We start from the raw sequence: 15,613 nt of genomic DNA, 5'->3' as shown, positions 1-15,613 counted from the left end.
ACGTCGATAATTTCGTATAGGGAGCTCGTCAATTACAAAGTTTCAATTATAAGGTTTAAACATTGAGTTGGGAATATTAATCTAGAGATCCAATCAAATCTGCTCCCCGCGAAACAAGTTTTTGAAAATTACGAATGAGCCGTCTCCTCTAAAATGACGAGAAAACGTTATCATATGACCCGTGGCGCCATCCATTATTTTCGAAAAAAAAAATATTTTTGCCGGAAAACGCGTCTTATTTGAACGAACCATTGAGAAATAGACGGCGCCACGGGTAGAATGATAAAGTTTTCTCGTCATTTGGGAGCAGACGGCAGTATTCTTATTTTTTTTTTAACTTGTTTCTCGAAATACTGAAATCCGACGTTTTGATTGGACCTCTAGATTAATATTCCCAACTAAATGGGTTTAAACGGCTCTTCGTCGATTGTATTCTACACTACACTTTAGGAACAATTACAGGGTTGCCACAGTTTTTTCAGATTCAAATTCCCTGCCTTTCCCGGTTTTCTCTGACTATCTCCGGAAATATGTCGTGACTTATTAATTACCTATATTTTTTCAAAGGTTTCCTATTTGCAACCGAAATTCAATTCCCCAGACAAATTTTGAAATTCCCCGGCATTTGCCTGATTTTCAGACAAATTTTTGAAATTAGCCGACATTTCCCTAATTTTCAGACAAATTTTAAAATTCCCCGACATTCTCCTGATTATCAGACATTTTTTGAAATTCACCGACATTTCCCTGAATTCAGACATTTTTTTGAAATTCCCCGATATTTCCTGGATTTTCAGACACATTTTGAAATTCCCCGACATTTCCCTAATTTTCAGACAAATTTTGAAATTCCCCGACATTCTCCTGATTATCAGACATTTTTTGAAATTCCCTGACATTTCCTGGATTTTCAGACAATTGAATATATGAAAGCTGTTTGCTCCTTCAAAATTATTTCTTTACAACCGCTGAAAGTCTAAACCGAAGAACATTGAAATTCAAAAGTCGTCTGCTATTTCTTCACATATTTAGTTTTACGGATATTAAGGCAGATGGCGCTATATTTTCTAAGCAAACAGAAAATAGCGCGTGAAAATTCTTTATTTTCCGAAATAATAATTTAAATACATTTTTTTTATTATCGCGCGTGCTCGTCTGTGTACCTTCAAAACTGCCTCTACTTGCCGTGAGATGGCGCGCTCCTAAAAAAGCATCACACTCGAGATATAAAAAAATGGAAATTACTACCAACGATACGTGTCCTTCTTGGGGTAGGTGGTCTGTGGTGGAAATAAACACATCCTTGATGATTGAACGAAAGAAATCTCTAGTTTTAAGCTGGTGGAGGAGGTTTGGAAATACAAAATAATTTTAAAAGAAAAAAGAAAAATCCAAAGTTTAATTTATATTAATAAAAAAAAGTTAAATATATTTACGGTTCGTGAAATTTTAATTTAACTCGGGTGATTTTCAGCGAAAGAATAAAAAAAGAGCGTAGCCTTTCTTCTCGGCACGCTGATTTATGCGTGCCTTCAAAATCTCTCCCGGCTCTTTTAAAACGAGGGATGGTTCGACTATCACTTGGCTCGCCAATTCCCGACGATATTTCCCAAACGTTAGATAGATAATATATAGGTATTTTATTAATTTTTATTTTTCGCCCGACTGACTGGACTTTAGAAAAGTGTTTTTGTTTATCCGCCCATCGTCGATTCCACGTCCCATAAATTGCGAGTTATCTGACAGTGCCCGAATTTCCATATTGTTCTAATAACGGGGTAATTGAAAGAGGCGATTTTAAACTCCATTTTTTTTAACTGGCTGCCCCAAATTCGGTTCGCGGGTGAAAACGTTGCAATCGTTGCAGCCGAATGTCCGAACAAAAAACCACTTTGTTATTGACGAGTGGCTGATTATTCCCCGTAATCGGTGTACAAACTTGTAGCTTTGACTGTACTAAAGCAGGGTTGCCACGGTACCTGGAATTCCTGGAAAAGTCCGGGAATTTTAATATGGGTATAAAAATCGGGGAATTTAATTTTGTTTGCAAATAGGAAACGTTTACTAAAATCATAAGTAACATTATAACAATAAGTATGACAATTAACGAGATTTACAACCAAACTGATTTTCATAGTTATTTCGTAATCAAGATGTTTTCTCAGCACAGAGCCCTCTAGTGTCGAAAATACGCGAGACTTCCGCTAAGCTGAAATATCTGGTTTCCGATAGATAGGCGGAATATTAGGCTAAAATGATAAAAATTAAAAACGTTTTTCTCGGCACTACGAGCTCATGTTTTTTTATCACGCGTGATTCGCACGCGGGATTCTAAACAAAGCCAAAGCCCCTCGCGACTCCAGAACGTGCTCTCCGATATTAGGCTTAAATTTTTATCAAAACGTTGTCATCCTAAACGGTAAGTCGCGAGTCCAAGTCACAGCTTGAAGAGAGTTTCAGTGCCGAAAAAAGGTACGATTAGAAAATTAGCATTAAAGCAATAGGAAGTGTCATACTTATTGTTATTATGTTACTTATGCTAAAATATAGGTTAAAAAAAATCTCCGGAGATGGTCAGGGAAAACCTGGAAAAGTCAGAGAATTAGCATTGCCAAAGGCTGTACTCAGTTTCATATGCCTGTAATCGGTGTACAGAATTTTTGGAAGTGGTTTAAATGGTTATATGATGAAAAAAATACGCCTTAAAAATGTTCAAAAATTACAATTTTACATCGAATTCAGACCACGTATCTCTAGCGGGACTCGTGATGATATCATTGAGATATTAAGTCACATCATAGATTTTTTAATAAAACTGACATCTATTGTCAGTTTCTCCATCTCTAAGCGTTTTAAGTGCTTTAATTTTTATTTAATTAAACAGGGTTCGTACACAACCTGGAAAACCTAGCAAAGTCAGGGAATTTTGAAAATGTTCCCGAAAGGTCAGGGAAAAGTCAGGGAATTTGAAAATGTTTCCAAAAGGTCAGGGAATTTGAAAATGTTTCCAAAAGGTCAGGGAATTTGAAAATGTTTCCAAAAGGGTCAGGGAATTTGAAAATATTTCCAAAAGGTCAGGGAATTTGAAAATGTTTCCAAAAGGTCAGGGAATTTGAAAATGTTTCCAAAAGGTCAGGGAATTGGAAAATGATTCCAAAATGTCAGGGAAAAGTCGAGGAATTTTCTCCCAAAATGTCAGGGATTTTTAAAATTACCCAATAAAAATCAGGCAAATAAATTTTTGAAAGAAACTATTTTTCAAGATTTTTACCTCAAACCATTCATTCTACAAAAATGGTCAGGGAAAATTTAGCAATTTGGTCAGGGAAAACCTGGAAACGTCAGGGAATTTAATTCCGGAAATTTTGTACGAACCCTGTTAAAATATTTATATTACGAATTATTCGAAAAAGAGTTTTGAAATTTCTTATTATATTAATATTTAGTTATATTGTTAAATAATTTACGAATGATTGCGAATAATTATATTTGAAAAGGCACTTTCAAAGTTTACGTAAACGGACAACGTAGGATACGAATAGTTTTAAGCTTATAAACTGCTGTATTTTTGCCTGCCATGCCGAAATAGCAAATATTACGCTAGCAGACAAAAATCCAGCAGTTTAAGAGCTTCTCGCGTCGGCCGCTACGCGGCGCTATGTAAACTGAAAAAAGCTGATATAGAAAACGACATAGAAAAATGATTAACGATGTCGTTAGATAAACGAACTAATTATTACGAATAAATTTTTAAGGGTTTAGTAGGTTTCTTTTCGCCTGTTCTCGGACTAAAAGTGTACTCGTTTTATTCGCCTGTTGATGATAATTAGTCAGGCCCATAAACTATTCGCTTGTTCCGGAGTATTAGGGCTACTCTTTTTACTCCTTCTGAAAAGGAGTTGTAAAGGAGTAAATCGGATTTTGTCGTCTGCTAGCCAGAATTTATCTGCTGAAAAGGCCACAGGCAGCCATTTTGGAAAACCGTTTTTACTCCGACTCAAATTATTCACCACCACAGAAACGGAGTAAATGACGTCATAGCCTTATTCTTCTTACCCTACTCCCAAATCCCGGAGCCAGCGAAAATAAACCACCTAGTTGGAGTAAAAAGAGTAGCCCTAATACCGCGGAACAAGCGATTAGATTATGGAGCATAGTAATACCATAAGTCTATAATATTGTTCCATAAGGCTGTCACTTTAGGGAATATTTTACTGAGAGCTAGTAACGGAGTCAGTGGCGTAGACAAGGGGGGGGTTCCGTGTCCAAACCCCCCTTTGGGTCTACCTTTGACTGTACTAAAGTTCCACCCCCTTCTCGACCTCCCTCTTGACATTCACATACTTCGACCCCCCCCCCCTTGAGGAATTTCTGCCTACGCCACTGAACGGAGTGACGTCATGACAAGAGGAAAATCTCCTCCTAGCGAGGCGCTGTCAAAGACTACGTGTAACGCGTTAGCAAGCGGACGCAAAACGGCGACGAAGCCCGTAAGGCAGTCTGTATTTTGAATAGCTCTCAGTAAATAGGAAGTGTCACACTTATGTAAAAATATTATACACTTATGGTAACACTCATCCCCGGAACAGGCGAATAAAACGTTTTAGGTTAAAAAGAGTACACTTTTAGTCCGAAAACGGGCGAAAAGAAACCAGCGAATATGGAAAATGGATTAGAAAATAGGAATGATGAAGTAATTGTGATGATCTCTCTCTCACCCGATGTAGCGTCTGCAAGGGGCAATCTCGCTGAGCGCCGACGAGCGGCACCAGCTGCACCGCCTCGAGAAGTTCGCTTTTCACCCAGAAAACTACACGGAAGACATCGCGACGCATTTTTTGTTTCGTAAAGAGCAGCGCGACCGCGCCGGAAGTACCAAAAGCGCCACCTTTTGGTCATCCTTCGGCGAAGACAAACTTTCTACATCGGGCTTGACGGGCGAGGGGGGGGTTCGTTCCCCCGCCGCCTCTCCCGCTCACCCGCCAGCCTCAGCATCCTCGGAGAGACCAACTCGTCTGCCTGCGATCGCTGGTGGCTTTCTCTCGAGATTGGAGGCACGATTAAGACTGAAAAAGGAACCGGATATGACTTCGGAAGAGGTAAAGTCTCATTTGTTAACTATAGGCTATATTAATATCACCTATAATATTGTTCCATAGGTTTGTCACTTTGGGGAATATGTTACTGAGAGCTAGTTTACAGGGGTTTTCCCCCGAGTTCTTCGGTTTCCTCTTTCCATAAAAACTTGTCGAGGTTAACGGTAATAGTGAGTGTAGGGAGCTGTTGGCTCGCGTGGCATGAAGGGCTTGCCACCACCCTCCTACGCGTTATAACCAGGCCACTTGAATTAATGGCTTTAAAAGTCACTTGATGACTTAGGCCTAAGGTGGTGCTGATTATTATTATAATTATTATTAACGGAGTGACGTCATCACAAGAAGGAATTCTCCCCCTAGCGAGGCGCTGTCAAAGGCTACATGTGACGCGTTAGTAAGCGGACGCAAAACGGCGACGAAGCCCGTAATGTAGTCTGTCTTGTGAATAGCTCTCAGTAAAACTTTTGCACCTGAAGAATAGGAAGTGTCACACTTATGTAATAATATTATACACTTATGATATCACTTATCTATATGAAAAAAAAAAAAAACACGGCTGACGTTGCACTATTACTACTCTATACTATAGGAAGTCACTAGTTAGCGCATGGGTTAATTAACTCGCGGGATTTTCCGGTCTCGTAGAATTTCCCCGGATGGCTCTAAAACATTGTGTCTGCGCATGCGCGAAAAACAAGGCACAAAAAGATTAATTCCGAGCTAGGGGCAGGTCACTTCCTTGATTAACGACGCACCACTAAGATTAAATCCGATTTAATCGTGATTATTTTGATTAAATTCAATTTAATCACGATTATGTTGATTAAATCACGTTTAATCATGATTAGAATGTTTAAATCTGATTTAACATGATTAAATGAGATTAAATCCTGATTGAAACGATTAAATCGTGATTAGTATGATTAAATCGTGATTAGAAATTAGAACGAGAATCAAACACAATTGCGATAGAACCATCAATATTAATAATTAATATTAAATTATCGTACTTTAGTTTTGATTTTAATTATAAAATCTCGATATGACCGATTATATTGATTAAATCGTGATTGAAATGATTAAATTGTGATTAAAATGATGAAATCGTGATTAAAATGATTAAATCGTGATTAGAATGATTAAATTTCGTTTAAATCGTGATTAGAATGATTAAATCGTGATTAGAATGATTAAATCTCGTTTAAATCGTGATTAGATTTTTTATCTTGATTACCCTGATTTAATCACGATTACCCTGATTTAATAATTTTACTATGATTAAGACGCACCCAAAATGGAAGTGCCAATAGGTTTAGTACGCTTAAGCCTAGGTGCCCGGAATTCGCTAATAAGTAACAGAACCCTAGATGAATCTAGAGAAAGTTCCACCCTTGGCACCCGGGTTGTAGTTAATTCGCCACTGGATAAAGCTATATATTAATATCATTAAATTAGTATGACGCAAAACGTTCATTAAAACTTGTTGCATAACCTACAATCCCTGTACTTTCGTATGCTAAAGGTTTAATGAATGCTCGATTCGAGATCGACCACATAAAAGACTATTTATTGTCGCCTTTCTGGATCTTTTTTTAGTCTATGGTATTATATCGTATATAGATGGCGATAGCATCTTCACAGAACGACGAAAAATCAAAAAATACACTAACTTTGACCAGTACTACTTAGTTCCTCCGTTCCTCACTACGAGGCGTTATTTGTTGGTTTTTACTTCCTTCCCTCCCCAAGGAATACTTTCCCTTCTCCCCCCCAACTTATTTCGCTCGTAACATTCATTAAGAAATAGGTCCGATTGACACACTTTTGGTAATTATGTCACTTTTGATAATACATATTTACAGGGCCCCCAGAGTTCCTATAATTCCTATAAATCCTATATTTTCCAAACTGTCCTATAACATCCTATATTTTCCAAACTGTCCTATAACATCCTATATTTTTAGCAAAATCCCCAAAAAGTCCTATAAAATCCTATAATTTTGATATTTTACCATTTCAAATCCCCCCATTCAGCGAAATTGCTAGATTTAACTGTAGGATAAATTCCTATACAAAGTCGTTCTAGTCTATACTTTTGTTATTGTTAACATGGTAAGCTACTATTATATTTTTGTGGTAAAATGGTTAAATAGTTTCTATTTTTTAAATGAAAATCCAAGATTTATTTCACTAAGTATAGATTTGGTTTTTAAATGCAGAAAATTAGTAAATAAAATAACATGTATAGTCCTATAAAATCCTATAATTTTGAAAAATAGTCCTATAAAGTCCTATATTTTTAGAAATATAATCCTATTTTCCTATAAAAAAATTGAAGATTTGAGTGGGGGCCCTGTATTTATTTTTAATTTTGAAAGTCTTTAAATTTTCAAATGTTATGGGCGCATCACCGTGATGTCAGCGAGAGTAAGGGGACTAAAAAAAGGGCTAAACAACGGGTCTTTTTTTCATAGCATCAAAGCTACAGATTCTTTCTTTAGGGTCATCGTCCTGTTTTACAAAACCCTCTTTTGTTAGACCCCTTTCTCCCTCTAGCGTCACGGGGACGCGTGAAAATTGTCTTGCGATTCGACTCCTTGCATTTTTCTCCATGCGCGGGCATAAGACTACGTGAAGTGCCAAATAGAGTCGTCAGTCCTTAGCAAATCTATGATTTATAGGGTAATTTGGTACAATAGGCCCGCCACCACCTTCTCACCCCAAATTAATTATCCATAATTTTTAAGGGGAGTTTATTGGTGCAAAAACAATTAAAAATTTATGGAAAAGTTAATTTATGGATTAATAGCTCCCTAGGCACCCCTCCTTTATTGGATTTTATTCGCGAGCGAAATGAGTCTAGGGGGCGTTACGGCTCTAGCTTCTCGGAGGTCAAACTTAAAAGTCATGAGCACGTTTTATTTAAAAAAAACTTATCAAAATATAACCAAACGATGCAATAATTAAATTAAAATACAACTATCATTATTTATAAAGTCAAATTTACGAATAACGACGAGGAAAAACTAATAGCGTCTGCTCTAGCCGCTCCCTATCTAGGTTTCGATGGCGAACCAAAGGGGGCGTAGCGATAGTTTGCGGTCGCGAATTGGTTAAAAAAATATTTGCCGTGGTACCTTTGCCACAAATAATTCAAAAGTAACGAATTTTTTTATTGATATAGAAAATAATGATTTTCTCCTAATTGAAAGTTTGATTTAACAATTCACGAACTCTTTCATATTGTCGCAATTAAGTTGGATGTTTTTCAACAACTCAATTAATTGTTGAGGATCCTTAGCGAGACAGTGGATTGACTACCGGTTAAAGACTATGATATAATATTTACATATTAATTAATGGCTTTAAAAGTCGCTTGATGACTTAGGCCTAAGGTGGGAATAGCCTAGCTGATTATTATTAGCCTAGCTAAAATAGCCATTCCTAGAAGCACACTCTTCACGGTCCGAATCGGTAGCGGCCACATCGACAAGCGACTCAGCGAGTAGTAAATGCGACCAACCTTCAACTAAAGATGGTATTTCTGGAGTTTTCCCGTAAATGACCATACTATTTCAGTTTTCCAATTTGTTTAAAATCTTTGGGGAGGGGGGCTAAATCCTCCTACCCCCTTTCAGGTGACTCCGGCCCCTAGACCCCCGCCTGGGAGACCCCGTACCCCCCTCAGTGTTAAAACTAGCGGGATTGTTGCCTGCATTTAAAATTGGGGGGGGGGGGGGGGGTAGCTAAATTTCGACTGAGAGCAACACATTTTTAATGGACATTACGCCTAATTCCAAGTGAGGATGTACAGGGAGTTGTGCAAAGGCGTTTTTCCTCGCTAGAGGCGCTTATGACGTCAGATCTAGTTTTCCCAACATACCTATCAGTAATTATTTCGAATAAATGACACGTTTACGGAAAATAATTATAGATTTCTTACTTGAGTTATTTTATTATGTATAGCTATAACCATAAGCAACATTTCTTCTATTTTCTTTGGTTTTCCAATCTTTGGAAAAATGGTAAAAGTGAGACCCTTTAGTAACTCAGCTTACACAATAAATATAAAATTCCTATTGTTGCCCCAAACCTATACCCCTAAAATTATGATAAATAATTCGGTGGTTGAATTATTTTCTTTGAAAAGATTACAAACTCCCTAGAGGACATTCTATTCTGAAATAATATTATATTGCCGTGATAAACAAGCTGTTCATTTAAGGTGGTGCTTTGGGTATTAGCCTAGCTGATTATTATTATTAAAAAACGAATTTAAAAAAAGTTTTGTTATTACTTTTTTTAAGCATGCACTGACTCTTATTAAATAGAAGGCACTCTGATTAATTGCAAAAACTGGATTTCAAACTGGTTTTTCAGGTTTTGGTATGACAATTTTTAAAGTTCACAAACATGGGAAAAGTCCACAATTGAGTTCTAAATAATTTAATAGGATTACATAAAATAAATATTTATAGGGATTCATTAAAACCATAAGTCTATAATATTGTTCCTTAAGTTTGTCACTTTGGGGAATATTTTACTGAGAGCTAGTAACGAAATGACGTCATCACAGGAAGAAAATTACCCCCAGCGAGGCGCTGTCAAAGGCTGTGTGTGAAGCGGGAGCAAGCGGACGCAAAACGGCGACGGAGCACGTAATGCAGTCTGTTTTGTATAAAAAATTTTAAAAATAGGAAGTGTCTCACTTATGTAACAATATTATACACTTATGTTAATACTTAAGCTGACCTAACTGCTCAATTATTTGGTAAAATGTATGTCTAACCAGCAAACAAATATTTGTTGTCAAAAGTTTTATTTCTGAATTGTTTTTATTTATCTATATTATCATAAGTAATATAACCATAAGGATGACACTTGTAGCCTTGTCCATCGATTTTCTCTTACTATCAAAAGGGGTCTGAAAATAAATTAGATAGCTCAGTGGATATACGTGTATATTATTAATATTAACATACAACATCAAAAACATTAGGGCATCATGGAATTTTTGGTCTACATGGGGCTCAATTCTCATTTTAGACCACCACCAAAATATCATTTGTTTTTGTTACCAGATCAATTAAGTAACAAAATTAAAAAATATTTCAGGCAGAATGTCCACCAATCCAAATGGAACCAGTTGATCTATCTTGTAAAACAAACACAGTATCTAAATCATCTCCACAAGCCTCTCCTCTGCACCATTGCAGTTCATCAAAGGTTAAACAAGAGGACTTCAGATTAGCTTCAATGGAAGACATTGCCTCTAGAGCATCGGCTACAAATTTGGCAACAAGTACAAGTACATTTTCTTCACGACACTTGCAAGAAGCTAGGGACAAAAGTTTAGATGGAAATAGGAAATCTCAAAAATGGCCTCATTTTCGACGTTATCAACATAGCATAAGCAGTCAAAGTAAAAGATTATCATCACGTCATCAATCTCTTCGAAGTCAATTTTCTTCCGTGAAGGAAGAACCGAAAAGCCCATTGACCTTGTCACCAATCATGGAAACGAGTAGACTGTCACCACCATCCAGAAATTCGAACAAAGATATCAAGCTCGAGAAAGGTATTTACAAAACATAATTATGATTTTAGTTTTATAAATGTTATATAGGTATATTTTCATTGACATCTATTTCTAGATGATTCATCTACAGATGAAAGCGTGGATGTTGTTGATGATGACGACGAAGATGAATGTAATGAACTTGATGAGAATATATTAAATGAAGCAAAAGATGTTCTGAAATTAGATGCAGTGGCAATAAATACACAGAGACAATTGAGAAAACTTGAAGAAGCTGCTGTAATGTGCTTGGATGCAGCACAAAGCTCCTTACAGCAAGTTAGAGGTGGCCACTGTCATCAGAGTAATAGATTTCGCGCTCCATCTTCAACACTAACACTGAGTGTTGGTTCGAGTAGCAATAACGCAAGATTCTCACCATTAGATGCCTTAGGAATTAATGCGGACTTGAGTGGTTTTTCCGAATCTAACCTCACTCCAGAGCAAGCAGCAGCTGCTGCTCACGCCGCAGCTCAGGCTGCTAGAAATAATGCCACGGCTCTACTATCATTACAAAGGATAAAAGAAGCCTCAATGTAAGCAATTAATTTTAATTGTAATTAAAATTATGATCAAATTAATGTGGTAATTCACTATGTCATAATTTAAGGACACAAAAGCGGCATGGGGGAAAAGTGTGGCAAAAGATGCCAAAACTGCAGAGTGACACCAAAGCAACTACCTTTGGCATGGTACGGTAGCGCCAGAGGTTTACTTCCCCTGAAGCAGTGGCGGGTACATGCGGGGGGCGCATCCCCCCTTGACGCTTAAGCTTTACATGTGACTTGATGATTAGTTACTACACCCATAGCTCAAGATGTCTTTGAGCCCCCTCCCCCGTTTTTTCTGTATCCGCCACTGCCCTGAAGTAGATCATGCCACAGTTTCCTCTATCTCCAGTGTCACATTGCAGTTAAAGGAGATTCTGCCATGTATTTTCCCCCACACCACTTTTGTTTCATTTTCAAAACAAGTGAATAATTATAGAAATAAATTCTAAAATTTTAAAACTAATTTTATGAAATAAATGAATTTAAACCATTTACAGTGCCATGACACACTTGCAAAAACAAGCAGTGGCAGTAGCTGCAGCGGCTGCAGCAGCATTTACAGCAGCTGCTAGTGGATCACCATCCAACCACAAACCACCGTTCCACGCATCGCAACAACGGCACCGATCAAAAATTGGATCTGAATCTGACACTGATGAGAGTCAAAAGATACATTCACCATTTTCCTCATCTACATCTCAAAGACTGTCAGTTACGCATTCTTCAACAGTCTCACCATCTAGTATTGTTAGGGCACTACCCCAGGATGTTACTTCTAGTTCACGACATTTTGGTGGAATGTCAGGTTTGGAATTATCTCCACCTCGAACCGATGACAGTGAAAGACTATCGCCTTCTGATCACACTACAGCTGCAGCAGTATTTCTACAAAGGCATTTGCAACTGTTGCAACAACAGCATTCGAACAATGAGGTACATATGAATGTTAAAAAAAATCAAATAAAATCAAGGCATTAGTTCAGGATAAGCTATACATCAAAATGTATTTTGGAGAAGTGCATAACTATCCATAGTTGCCATACAAAATTAGTTCATCTTGGTTGAAAATGTATATACCTGGGAAAAAACACTGGTTTGGAACTCTCTTATCCCTCAAAATAAGTATTACATTTGATAGGTTTTCTTAAATGTCTTTTTTACTTTTTTACACTATGCACAAATACTTTCTCTGTTCCACGCGTAATGCACTTATATTGTTGATCTTATCCTAGCTCGAAACTCCTGGATTTTACAGCAATGATAATTGAAAAAGTTGTATTTATCATTTTTTAAATTTCACTAGGCAATATCGTCTTCACTCTTCAGTAATGGTGGGAGTTTAATGATACCTCCATCACTTCAAACACAGAGTAATCATTCGACGTCATTCCCAGCCCAATTTGTTGGTCAATTGAGTCACTCAGGAAACAACAGTGGAAACGCTTTACTGGGAACCACCAGTGGCAGTGCTTCTGCGACAAATTTAAGTAGTACATACTCAACTTCTTCATCTTCAAATCAGCGGTCTGGAAGCACTGGAAGTGGTGGAAATTTGGATGCTTACTCAGAATCGCTAAGACGGAGAAAAGTACACAAATGTGATTTTCAAGGATGTGAGAAAGTTTATACCAAAAGTTCTCATCTAAAAGCTCACAAAAGAACACACACAGGTTAGTAAAATCTCTAGGAACCATTTGTTAAGCCCAAAAATATTCTAAGATAATTTAGAAATAATATTATCGAAACAGGAGAAAAGCCATATACTTGTACATGGGATGGATGCACATGGAAATTTGCGAGGTCTGATGAATTAACAAGGCATTATCGCAAGCATACAGGTCAAAAACCATTCAAGTGCCAGCTCTGCCAAAGGTCTTTCTCTCGTTCAGACCATCTTTCGTTGCACATGAAAAGACACTGACTTTAAATGGCAACAGGAAACAATTATTCTTGGTAAGAAATATGATAATGGTGTGTACTCATTGTTTTATGCTTAACATCAGGATGGATAATTCAATATAACCATTAGTTATTGAAATATGTCTGAAAATTGGGAGGCATTTTCCTTAAGAGAAGTTACGTAAATTGAAACTGAACTTTGGTTTTTTTATGCAAATCCAAATAGGAAATTGTGCACTGGGCATTAACTCTGCTTTCATCTATTTGGTGGCAATAGTAAAGCTTCGGCTTTGGCTGTCTAATAGTACGTGAAATGAAATGAGAATTGCATAAGGAAAATGACTCCAAAATGGAAAAGCTTAATAATAATAATCAGCTAATTCCCAAGGCACCACTTTAGGCCTAAGTCGTCAAGCGACTTTTAAAGCCATTATTTCAGGTGGCCGGGTTACAATGCGTAGGAGGGTGGTGGCAAGCCAACAGGTCCCTACACTAACTATTACCGTTAACCTCAACAAGTTTTTATGGAAGGGGAAACAGAAGAGCTCGGGGGGGGAAACCCCTTAAACCAGTGGAAAGCGAACTTGCAAACTCAACGCAGAAGGAGTTATTCCGAGTTTTCACCAAGTGCCAAAAGCTGGGATCCAACCCTGCTCCTCTTGCTGCGAGGCGAAAGTGCTAACCACTCCGCCACCCCACCTGATGACTTAGGTCATACCAAAATAAAGTAAATTAATCTAATTGGAAATAGCCAAGTAGTACCTACAGGCTTTTTCATTATGCTTTGGGAATAAATTAAATCCATCCAATTACCATATATGTCGCTGTATTCAGGCCCGTATTTGAGCACCCCAACGAAACTTAAAATTTCCATTATTTAGATTTTACCGGACATGCTGAACATATTTATGCCTCATAAAAAGGTTAAGAGCACTGCATATATGCCTGCCTGTATTATAAATTTATTTGTTTTTAATAGAACGAACCAAAGTAAAATTGAAATATGTTTTCTCTTTTAGCTCATAAATCAGGTATTCTGTTCTGCAATATGCCGTGCATTGTTGCTGAAATATACATTGCTGCTGCTTGCGAACATGGATAAGCCAACACACAAACAATGTATATAAAAGACGTGATATGAACAAATGTGTGTATTATGTGGTGTCCATGAACTTGGCGCATTATTTTTCTAAATTGTTACGTGATATAGGCTGCGAGTTGAAATATTAATATATTAATACCGTTCCATTGATGGGGCATTATTTTTATAAGCGTGAAGGACATTTAAAAAATCTTGTTTTTCATTGTTGAATTGAAATGGTTAAAATATAAACAAGCTGTGATAATAGTTTCTATGTACAAAAGATTACGATAATATGGTTCAAAATAATACTAATATTACATATAACAAATTTAAAACTATTAATAATTCCTATAAGTAAACTAAGGCCAAATTTCTACTCTACAACTTTTTATACACAGTAATTTCTCAAATCTTCGAAAATACCCCATGGGTTTGCTACTGATTTTAGTAGATAAGTATATATATATATCACAAATATACCAAAGTGTTATGCACAATATTTAACCATTAAGAAATGAATTCCTCTCAAAGCGTGCTCCTAGTGCTACTCTGAAAGCTAAATTTTTCTTCCAAATTTTGTCAGGGAAAAATATTTTTGATATGCACAATTTATTTGATCATTTCAGAAACTTGACTCATTTTCACCAATTGTAAAAAACCCTATACCCTACGTTAATGGACTAAAAGGTTTTACGGTTTGAAAAACAAATTTAAACTGTTTGAATTTAGGTACAAAAATTATACGTATAGTGGTTTAGTGGTTGTATCTGCAAGCTCATATTTTCCACAATTTTAAATTAGCATAGAAAAAGTGCGAATTTAAAACTGAACAATAACAAATGTTTGTACGTTAGAAGCTATGGGAAAAGGCGGTTGACCACCCACGTTTAGTGAACAAGTATAGTGCCACCTCACTTCCAAGATTCCGCATCGACCACTGAAATGTATAAAACCATTTCATTCCAACAGCGTATGTGCAAAATATTGCACTAAAAATGACATTTTATTCTTAAGTTGTAAATAAGTAGGCCCTGTTACTGTCCATAAAACGGTATTTATTTATGTATAATTATCAATTTACACAAAAGAGTGTAAAATTAGCAACGAGGATCCGTGTTTTGGCCAGTAATACTAATACATATTAGGATCCTCTATTTGCTAGTATTAACTGTGGGCATTATAATTTATACATAATAGTAATAATAATAGTAAAAGATTATGTGAAGAGATGTTTTGTTGTGACATGTATTTGTTTCTATAGTTTTGACTTAGTAATTTATCATTTGAACAATGTTTAAAATAAAATTTTTGTTAGAATCATTCCAAACCCAGGATTCTTAAGAAATTAAATACACATTATTCACAGAAAATAAAATGTAAAAATATTTTTCTAGACAACAAGAAA

At 36.6% G+C, this 15,613-nt stretch overlaps 1 protein-coding gene across 2 annotated transcripts in view; it reads left to right on the top strand.

Annotated features, from left to right (window-relative positions):
• Positions 1 to 15,613, top strand: part of LOC149947758 (uncharacterized) — a 43,718-nt gene extending 28,105 nt beyond the window's left edge. Inside the window, exons 2-8 of one of the 2 annotated variants that reach the window (XM_090172333.1) lie at positions 4,728 to 5,099; positions 10,212 to 10,674; positions 10,751 to 11,210; positions 11,723 to 12,158; positions 12,529 to 12,895; positions 12,974 to 13,178; positions 14,835 to 15,613. In XM_090172333.1, coding sequence (XP_090028459.1) covers positions 4,728 to 5,099; positions 10,212 to 10,674; positions 10,751 to 11,210; positions 11,723 to 12,158; positions 12,529 to 12,895; positions 12,974 to 13,146 — 2,271 coding nt within the window. In that variant the 3' untranslated portion in view covers positions 13,147 to 13,178; positions 14,835 to 15,613. Of the gene's footprint in view, positions 1 to 4,727; positions 5,100 to 10,211; positions 10,675 to 10,750; positions 11,211 to 11,722; positions 12,159 to 12,528; positions 12,896 to 12,973; positions 13,179 to 14,143 lie in introns of both variants that reach the window. The other variant, XM_090172332.1, reaches the window with a different exon arrangement.

This window comes from Leiobunum rupestre, chromosome 4 (genome assembly GCF_980474605.1).
Source record: "Leiobunum rupestre chromosome 4, qqLeiRupe1.1.hap1, whole genome shotgun sequence".
In the NCBI taxonomy this organism is placed as follows: Eukaryota; Metazoa; Arthropoda; class Arachnida; order Opiliones; family Sclerosomatidae; genus Leiobunum; species Leiobunum rupestre.
The sequence above is the reverse complement of the archived record's forward strand: the minus strand, read 5'-3'. Positions and strand labels throughout refer to the sequence as shown.